Here is a 10,709-nt window from a genome sequence, read left to right as displayed (position 1 = left end):
ACGTTTAATTATTATTTAATGTAAATAAAGTTTTTTTGACGAGACAACTCTTGTATGTGTATTAAAGACATTCTTAAAAAAATTATTAAACTGTTTCTTTTTAGTTTTATTTTTCGCAGCGATTTTTATTTTTGATTTTTCTTTCTTAATTTTGGTCAAGGGTATTTGTAAATTTACACCTAAAAAGAAATTGAAATTGAAAATTTAACATAAATTTGTAGCTAATTCACCCCTAGGTTTATCCTACAACGTAAAAATTAAAAAGAGAGAATTTTATGGAAAATACGAGGATAGGGGAAAAAGATGCAATAAAAGAACTTGTTTTCCAAGAAAGAGATACAAGAAACAGAGCTTGGGGTTTATAGGGTTTTCCTCTCTACGAAAACAAAAAGAAAAACTTTAGGGTTTCAATTTTCCGACCGAATTTCAAAACTTTCTGAAGTCCAGAATTAGATTCTGCGTTTAAGGTGGTCAGAGTTCTCCGTTTTCGATCTCTAACGATCGGAGCAAGCAACAGTCGGTGAAGATCCTAGACCAGTTCTTACCAAAGATTTGGAGATAGACAAGTTTCTCTCACGTTCCGGTGAATCCTCAACCGGTTTATAGTAATTACATGATCAATTTCCTCTACTCTCTATCTACCTTATATATATTTGATGTCTTCAATACACAAAAGTTTAAAACACCAAACAAGTTGGAAGACACCAATATAATGATATAACTGAATACATTGGTGATTTCTGAGTTTTCCTTGGCCACAATGAGTCCTTTTGGATCCAAATTCTGTGTATTTGGAGTCTATGACCTCACTGCCGGCACTATCGGTTACCTTTATATCTCTGCTCAACCAAGCCACATCTTTTGGCTTCATCCCACTACTACCAGGTATGAGTTTTTTTTTTTTCTATTTACCTTTCAATTTCTCATTTTTCAGTATTGATCTGATCTAACACTCTCAGTGTTTACATGTTTGAATCGGTGTTCGCATTTTAGTTGTGTCGTTGATGATTAGGTGTTTGGATATCTTTGTCCAATACATATTTGGTATAGATCCTTCTGGTCCAGGTTATCTCTGAGATTGAAACGTAAACTAAATAGATCATAGCTAGTCCTAGTTTATGTGCCAACGTGAGTGAAACATCTTTTTTCCTCGAGCCATATGATTTGTTGCTTTGCAACCAAATGTATTCACTGCTTGCTTTGCTTGTTTGTCTTTGGTTATTTATAAAGAGCCCTACTTGGTCACCTTTTGTTCCTCAATTTGATATGTCTTTGGCTGTGTTTGCATTATTGCATATGTTACTGAATTTGTTAGTTCCTCGCAATCTTGTATGTAATGTCTTGTTCCATATATAGACAACACAATCACTTTTTAGTTTGTATGGTTTGGTCTAACGTGTGTTCATTGTTTTGATCTTACAATAAATCATTAGTACTCTTTGAGGTTGATAGAAAAAACAAAAATCTGTTTAGCTTTTTGACCAATGCCAAGTCGCTAGTTAAAATCTTGCTGGTATTGCACTCTTTGTTGTTGTTTTCTATCTTTTCATAAGCTTTCGATTTTCACTTGAGTTTACAAACTCTTCAAATGCTTGAATCTTGATGTTTATGGTTTGAGTATAAGCCCAACATACAAGTCTATTCCATAGTCATGTCTCTCATCTTTTGCACTTAAATCCGGCCCTATCGGTGGATAATATTTTTGTGGCTCATTCCCGTGCATCTTTATATTAGCCTCTCTACGCTTTTTTGTTTTGTTAGTATGGGAAATTTTATTACCTAAGAAAAAGGTTTAGCAGTTCTTGATTGATTGGGAAGCCTGACTTGCCAGAGGGACCAGATCCTATTTTGAATAAGCTAGTCGATGATCCTATTTTGAATTCTGACATCACTCTGCTCCTATAGCATCTTAGTGTGAATTTTCATGATAATTTGTAGGTGCAACTTTGAACTCATTCATTTTTCCTTTGGCATCTTATGAGTTTGCTTTTGACACTCTTCTCATTCTAGCGCTAAATTGTTTTGGTTTGTTTTCAGGATCCTCCATAGGGTTGAATTTGTTCGTTATAGGAATGTCGTTTGCGTTGAATCTAAAACAAATATACGGAGAATTTTCACAAATAGCGCAAAAATAAGTTTTGTTACCAAATTTAGCACACAATCTTCAAAGTTCCAAAAATTAGCACAAATTTAATATTAAAAAGGACTAATATAAGCATTTGATTGACGTTTCACGTGATCGTATTATAATCATGGTTTCATATTTTAATTAATTTTGTTATTTTAAATAATTAGAAAAGAGTAAAATAGTTATTGTGTAAACTCACTAATGGTAATTTTGGAAAATTGTGGATTTTGTGTTATAATTATCCATAAAACTGATAAATTTTCTAAGAGAGATTAACAAATCTACAATATTTTCTTTATCAAATTTCGATCTCATCAATCTCCCAATGGTTTGGTGGAGAGGTGAATCCGAACCCTATTTGTCGTCTGGTGAGATTAGGAGAGAAGAGTTTGTTGGGGAAACGACACACGATTACGCAGCGGACTAAAGTTTCACCCGAACTAATGTAAACCTTGTGAAGAAAATACAATGGACTTGGCAGCAATAACTTCAAAAACTTAAAGTAAATGAGACCACCAATTTTACGTGGAAAACCTTCTCGATGTGAGAAGGAAAAACCACGGGACCGTAGTCCACTCAAAATCCACTATATCAAATGTATGAGTGTTACAACCACGTCCTCCCTGTTCCACAAGAACAGATACAGAGACTAAGGCTCCAAAGAGCAATCTCCAACACAAGAAAAACTCAACAACAGAGAGCAACAAGAGCCTAAAATATGCAGTTCCAAACGACCCTAGGTTCGCTAAGATTCCGGTCACCAAATCATATCTCCACCGTACAAATCCTAGATAAACAGGTCAGGAACACCTCTGCAAAATTTCAGCTCAAACCGAGAAGAACTCACCGTTGGATCTTTCAAACACTCAAGACCACACCAGCTGAAGAACTATGGCGACCAGCTACGCTAAAACTCGGATTTCTCACAAACCAACCGTTGAAACCAAATCTCCACCGTTGAATCTGAAGACCACTGAGTCACGAAGCTATCCACAAAATATCAGCCCGATCAGAACACTTTAGAGCCCTCAAACGTTGTCTTGAATAATCTGGCCGAATTCCCCTTTCTCTCTCTTTTTCTCTTCTCTCTCTTTTTGTTTTTCTTTTTCTTTTTCTTGTGTGTTATGTCTTTGACAACTCTTGCCGACACCAACATATATTTTCCTTTTTCTTCTTTTTATATATATAATATATATATATATATATATATTTTTCTTCTTCCTCCACTAGAAGGAATAAACAACAGAGTTGACTATATTTGTTTTCGGTGGTTTTGTTTTTTGTTTTTCAAATTACGATTAACTACTACTACTTCACCTTTTGTGACAAGCTGTCCTAAAACATATGTACAAACTTTGAAACTAGTCTTTAAGCATTCTAGAGTTAGTTAAAAAGATATAAACAACCTGAACCTACTTAATATATTTGGCTTCCTCCTACTCACGTACGTGTCGTCGTGTCTTCCACATTTTACTCGTCGATTCTTTTTCTTCATTTTCTCTACTTTCTTCATGAACAACTTCAGTTTTTTTCTGCATCAAATAAAGGTAATTTGGATATCTACTATCTGAATTATAAACAAACCACAAGACAGTAAGGGACTGAATATTACATACCTACTACCATTACGAATTCATCTTCCCGAGGAAGATGGGCGGTAATCTTCATACTTCCAATAAGGTTTTGCACCTTCTCCAACATCCGGCTTTAATTTTCCTTTAAGCCAATCAAGTCGAACAATAAGCTCTTCTATGTCCAAAACAGCAGCTTCAATTGATTCTGATTCCATGATATTAAGCCTAAGACCTTCACTGCCTTCCACTTGCTTTGTGGCTTTCTTCGTTTCCTCTTTTGCAGTTTCGCATTCATCTGCAATTCCTTCATCTAAATGTAAAATATGAGTCATACAGATGTTCAAGAAAACCAAACGAAATCAATAAACACATAACCATTAGAAAATCTAACCTTCATTCTTAGATGTCACGATCTTAGCACATTTTTGCCCATCCTACAAGACATGTGATCAATAAAGATCAGCAACTATGGCAAATGAGGTTACCAATTTTGAAAACAAAACTATTCAAGAACCAGAAATTTTAACCAATGACGTGAAAATATCCTAATCTTACCATCTATTGAGTAAATCTCAGAAACAAAAAACAGAATCAGATACAAGAAATGAAAAACTAACCACAGTGCAAGGCACTTTCCAACCATCTTCCACTGACCAATCCAACCGTGGACGCAAATTCTTACACAAACCTAGATAAACCTCTCCTTCACCCTCTGGTTTAGGTAGCAATTCGATCTGCAAATAAGATGATTGGCAATTTCATTTAGTCTCTAAAAAAACAACGAAACAAATGTCAAAGAGTAAAGCATAAAACTAAAGAACAATAAAAAACTTCACAACAGCAACATGTTTCATACCTGACATGATCTCCTACCCTTCATTGCCACAATTTCTCCAGACCAATAAATTTCATCTCTCAACCAATCAACTAAATCTCCAACTTTCCAAGAATCATGAACGACGACAAGAGGTTCTACGTCACCCTCGAGATTAACATATTCACTTTCATGATAATGTGGTGGATATGTGGGACGAAGCATTAGCTGACTTTCCGTCCCACCTTTAGGTGTTTCAAAGACTAGTGCATTATCTAACGCTGAAACATATATAATTTGCAAAAATTGTTAAGCTAATATTGGTAATAGTTAAAAAACAAAATAGATATATACTTGGAGGATAAAACTCACGTTCATCTGGAAAGTCAAGATACTTAAACTTGTATCTTAGTTCTCCATTTTCATTGGTCATTTCCAATATCTAATTAACCATCAAAAACAAAAGACGTTGAAATTTTACATTAGTTCGACTATTTATACCAGAAAAGCATCTCAAATATGATGACAACATTAAGATGAATTCTATAATGTTTGACTGATTCCTGTATTAGACTTAATGCATATGTATCTTCCTAATACTACTGATTGTATAATGCATTGGATCAATAAGAATGAAAGCTATAAAGATCTGGAAAACGAAACAGAGATACAAAAACTTGTATTAAAGTCAACGAACCATTGAAATATAGAGTAGGTGGAGATCATCAAAGTTACAAGGAGAAATTGAGGAAGATGGGAGTTAAAGTAACAAATTACAATGAAATCTTTTCTCATCTAATAAAACATGTTTTCGTAAGAAATTAGTGCCCAAAGAGTTGGAACTAGAGAAGTTAGATGTTAACACATCATTCCTTCATGGAAAACTCGAAGAAGAGATATATATGGCACAACCTCATATATAGGCCGAAAAGAAAAAGAAGAATTGGTGTGTTTTATGAAGAGATTCAAAAGAAGTAAATATGATAGTTGGGTTTACATCAAACTGATACCCAACCCAAAGGGTCCACTGAGTTCTATGTAAAGAAGATAAGAGTTTCGAATTGCAAAGAAAAATCATTGAATTAACCAAGTAGCTCATAGTCTAGAGGCATATAAGACACCTCCATAAGAGTGAGAAGATTGGTCTTTGGATTTAAGAGGGCTTGGCAGGATTTGTGGGAACGATTGATGTTTTTGGGTCAATTGAACGTTCGGCGTATGAGTGGTGATCGGATAACTAGTGTTTGCAGTCTTCGTGCTTGCGCATCGAACTACTTACCACCTATCATTCTCAGTTACTTCACGGACGATATTACGCTCGATGATTGGATTCGGAGCCTGTTGCGTACCTAACCAGGAGGTATCGTTGAGTGCTAAGAATAGAAAGGATCATTGAGATGGAGCTATAAGAAAAAGGTTTACTAGCGAAAGGAAATCTAATTTTGGAAGTGAAAGAGGAAAACAACCAAAGAGCAACAAAAACAATGGAGGGGTATGTAAATTTGAGTTAAGATCTCTAAACAACAAAGGTTGTTGGATTTGTGGCAAGGATGGGCACTCACAGAGGAATGCCTAAGGAGAAAGAACAAAACATTGCATCAAATAGTAATTTAACAAGTAGTTCTAGTGATTAGTATGTAATTCTTACAACTAGTCTTCAAGATACTTATGTGCACTCCACATTACTCCTATCAAAGATTGACCTAAAATTGAAAGTTTTGGGTAAATGATATCTCAAATGACTAGACAAAATCCAAACAAGACTTGCCATATGTTAAAAGTGCCTATTGTTAACAACACTCAAGTAAAAACATATGTTCACATTATTGAAAGAAAGACAGTTCCTAGAATTGTTAAAAAGGATCTTCATAAGATATTCACATGGAACGAAAGGTTACAGAATATGGCTACCAAATGAACTTAAGTGAACAAAAAAGATGGGGTATTTAATGTGTTCACCAGTGTTACATGTGTCAAATTCAAAGAATTCTTCAACATGCCTTTTTGTTTTCCTATAGATGTACTAGAATTGGGATACATTACGTATTGATAGCCGCATTACCTTGCATCGAAACCAAGCTCCGCGGTATCCTTTGATGAAGGATTTCACCTCCACAATTTGACCAACTTGGAATGGCAAATTGGTTTGAGTCATTTTTTACCAAGAGGAGAGCTGCACATAGTAAAAATTATACTATGAATTGAGTTGGGTGGGATAAGGATCTCTCACAAAAAGTGAGATTTGCTCAATCATAAATTTGTTTTGAAGAAATAGGAATTATAAACAATTGTAATGACCATAGCCATTATTGTCCAAGAAAGTATCAAAAGTCATTTGAACTATAGGGTAATAAACATAAAGATGGTCATTATGGCCGCAAATGAACATCCATTTGCGGCCTAGACCGATCTATTCTTGAGATTAATACCCTTGCCGGCTAGAACACCCCATCTACTCCATCAATGTTTTGATTTACATCATTGTAAGCCAAAACTTGTACTAATAGGAAAGTAGTCTACTCCACAAGTAGATTAATCTACATAGTTCAGAGCAAACATCCAAACTCTTAAACAAAAACAAAACAAAACAAAATCTAATGCTAACATCTAAAAATCTACTCAAGAAGAACTTCAAAAAATACTCAGCTTTTTGAAAAGCTTCTGCTTTTTAAGATCGAATTGTCAGTATAAAACTTTGTTCCAATACTAATTGATCACTCTTTAATATAATTGATAATTGTCAAAAAAAACTCATCTACTAATCAAAAGTATATTGGATCAAAGATTTATACTGACAATTCATCTTCAAATTGGGCTTACTTCAAATGATTGAGTTTCAAATCCACATCCCAAAACTAAATCCACATCCCAAAACTGTTTGAGAATTCTGCTTAAGATCTCATCAAAATTGATTTGGAAAACAAAGAAAAAAGTGAAATCAGATCTAACAAAAGAAAAACGAAATCAGATGACGAGAAATTATTGAAAACCAGTTTTCAACCGAAAATCCCAGGAAAAAAAAATGCAGAAGATTGGAAAATCTTCAAAGACTCTCACACCAACGTGACCATAATCACAACGAAGAAGAGGAGAAAAAATAAAGAAGAAAGTGGAATACCTGATTTCGGACTCGACTTCAAGCTTCAGATCTGGAAACGCTCCATAGAAGAAGATTGGCGGCGGCGTTTTTATGTACGGATGATAAGTGAGAAAACCCTAATTTGAATACACGTGTCATCTTGAATTGCCGCATTACATGAGTTGGTAAGAGACAAAAAAAAAAAAAAAAAAGCTTGTATTGGGCTGGATTAAAAATCCATACGGGCCTAAAACATGTGGGATCGGCATATTCTTGTTCAAAATTTGAAAATCTTGCTCTGAGTTCAACAAAATCATTTTACTTTTTTTTTTTTTTTTGTCATCCGCAATTAATTAGAACTCAAAAGAGTCATTTCTTAGGAATGTTGTTTACATAGGTGATATGATGCGATTCTGTACGAACATTTCATGCCAGATTATCCGCCTTAACATTAGCCCTACGAGAAATTAAAGATAAAGAAAAAGATGAAAATTCCTCTTTGTCACTCTGAAATTCCTCCAAATACACTGAAAACGCCGGCCATTCGGTTGGAGAAGACACCATCTTCACCAGGTCTGAACAGTCTGTAAAGAACGCTACCTCTTGATTATCTGCACCAATCATACACTTCATCGCCCAGAGAAGGGCTTCGACTTCGGCATGTAGTGGAGATAGACTTCTACGGAGGTTCGCAGCTCCCATGGTTGGCGGCTCTCCATTTGACGATGTACAGAACCAGCCTGTATCGGAGAACTTATCACTTTCTTTCCATGATCCATCTACAAAACAACGGTATCCCGAATACTCTGTATCAAGTGAAAAATCCCTCACTCGATCTTGATTATGAGATTTGTACAAAAAAATCTAATTCGCCAATTTTGACAAATTATTCTTTATTTCTGAAAAATACAGATTAATCACAGGAAGTCAAAAATAAATTTTTTTGGTACCATTATATTTATAAAATTTTGATAAATAATATGTGTATTGGTCGTCCTCGTGATAAAAAATTCAACTCTACCTTTAAAATTTTTAAAATTTAATGTATATGATTTTGAAAATATTTACAACATATGTATAAATTTTATATTGCATATTATTTTTTACTTTGAAAGATTAATCTATGTTTTTTTTGAAATGGACAATAAAGTGGGACAATCGGTCATTTCATACCCAACCTATACAGTAGTGTTCAATTCATACATGAAAGTTTACTATGTGTCAATACATACCCAATGATTTAAAATTTTCAAATTTCATACCCAAACTTATCAAATTGTGCGAAATCACACATCTCTTGTCTCTATTGCTGACGTGGATGCCACGTCGTTGATGACGTTGATGATGTGGTTGCCACATACTTCATGACGTGGATCATTTTAAACAAAAATAAAAATTAATTTTTTTTCTCTTCTCATTTTTTTTCCATCACTATCATCCAACGGAACTATGAAAAAAATTATATATTTGATGTAAGAATTTAAAATCTTCATTTCGAGACTGATAACTAATATTTCAACCAAAACTAATATTTAAGCCGAGTTTATAAACTCCAAATTTGCAATTCTTCTAAAAATCTTCAAATCACTTTAGTAGAAAACATAAACCCTTACAATATATTTTCTATATTAATCAAAAGACATTTTTAAGTTGATAACAAAAAAAGAGAACTTAATTACATATATTACTATTAGAATAAATTGTATTTTAAGAACAAAATACAATTTCTCATTACTGGTAATATTGTCTTTGTATCTTAACTTATATATATATATATACTTATATATATATATATATATATATATATATATATATATATATATATATATATATTCAAACAATCCTAATTGCCAATGATAATTAATTTATATAAAAAAATATTTTGTTTCTAAAAAAAATTATCAAATGACAATAAATATAAAAAATATCTTCAAAGATTAATATTTAAGATTATTGTAGGGTTTATATTTTTCATTGAAAGCGATTTGTAGATTTTTAGAAAAAGAATTGCGAATTTTGAGTTTAGAAACTCGGTTTAAATATTAGTTTCGGTTAAAATATTCGTTATAAGTTTTGAAAAGAAGATTTTAAATTCTTACATTAAATATATAATTTTTTTCACAATTCCGTTGGATGATAGTGATGGACACAAAACATGAGAAGAGAAAAAAAAAAAATTTTTATTTTTGTTTAAAATGGTGATGACGTGGCAACGACGTCATGAAAGACGTGGCAACCACATCATCAACGTCATCAACGACGTGGCATCCACGTCAGCAATAAAGACAAAAGTTGTGTGATTTCGCACAATTTGATAAGTTTGGTTATAAAATTTAAAAATTTTAAAAGATTAGATATGTATTGGCACATAGTAAACTTTCATGTATGAATTGAACACTACTGTATAGGTTGGGTATGAAATAGCCGACTTTCCACAATAAAGTTACAAAAATTGGCGACTATTAGCGTTTTTTGCAGAAAATCTTTTTATTATCTTTTGTTTTCTTTGAATGAAAACTCATTTTTGTTTAGATCAAAATTTAATACTTTGATTAGAAAATTTAAATTAATTTTCAAACAATATAAAATTTATTACATAGTGATTTTAAAATTTGTTTGGATTGAATTTGCAGATTTTTGAATTTTAGAATTTATGAATCTTCTTGAATAACGTAGATAAGTGATTCGTTCATGTTGACAAAAAAAAAAAAAGTTGACAAAAAAAAAAGTGATTCGTTCATCAAAGAAAGAACTAAACAAAACATAAGCATAAGACGACAATTCAAAATAAAGTTTGTACTTTTTAATGTTTTCCAAAAAAGGGAAATTATTCTAATATTATGGTCAAGATAGTTTCCGGTAATACAGCGACTTAGTCCACTATCCTCGAAGAGGGAGGACATGAGATAATTTAGGGTGTTAAATTTTATAGATTTTGTGTGGAATTTTTTTTCACACGTTCTATCAAAATAATGAATTTCACAATCCATAATAGGGTATGACTCATGGTATGACTAACTTTTTCGTAAAATGTTGTGATTAGAGCAGGCTTTGGTAGAAGCAGATGCTTATAGCCTTCAAGCTATATACTTATGATTCGGCCCATTTTTTTGG

The 10,709-nt window shown here is 33.0% G+C and overlaps 1 protein-coding gene across 2 annotated transcripts; it reads right to left on the bottom strand.

The window, feature by feature from the left end:
* Positions 1 to 3,463: 3,463 nt before the first annotated feature.
* LOC9301967 lies at positions 3,464 to 7,780 on the bottom strand. 2 transcript variants are annotated; one of them, XM_002864106.2, is made up of 8 exons: positions 7,635 to 7,780; positions 6,579 to 6,689; positions 4,889 to 4,958; positions 4,559 to 4,797; positions 4,320 to 4,436; positions 4,094 to 4,136; positions 3,745 to 4,012; positions 3,464 to 3,660 (listed from the first exon to the last, which is right to left on the bottom strand). In XM_002864106.2, the coding sequence occupies exons 2-7, from the start codon at positions 6,669 to 6,671 to the stop codon at positions 3,762 to 3,764; spliced, it is 813 nt and encodes a 270-aa protein (XP_002864152.1). In that variant the 5' UTR covers positions 6,672 to 6,689; positions 7,635 to 7,780; the 3' UTR covers positions 3,464 to 3,660; positions 3,745 to 3,761. The 2 variants fall into 2 exon arrangements, with proteins under 2 accessions (XP_002864152.1, XP_020871177.1); XM_021015518.1 differs by lacking the exon at positions 6,579 to 6,689 and having other exon boundaries at positions 7,635 to 7,777.
* Between the last annotated feature and the right edge of the window lie 2,929 nt (positions 7,781 to 10,709).

Source organism: Arabidopsis lyrata, assembly GCF_000004255.2.
Source record: "Arabidopsis lyrata subsp. lyrata unplaced genomic scaffold ARALYscaffold_8, whole genome shotgun sequence".
NCBI classification, from domain to species: domain Eukaryota; kingdom Viridiplantae; phylum Streptophyta; class Magnoliopsida; order Brassicales; family Brassicaceae; genus Arabidopsis; species Arabidopsis lyrata.
Note: the sequence above shows the minus strand (reverse complement) of the source record. Positions and strands in the feature narration are given on the sequence as shown.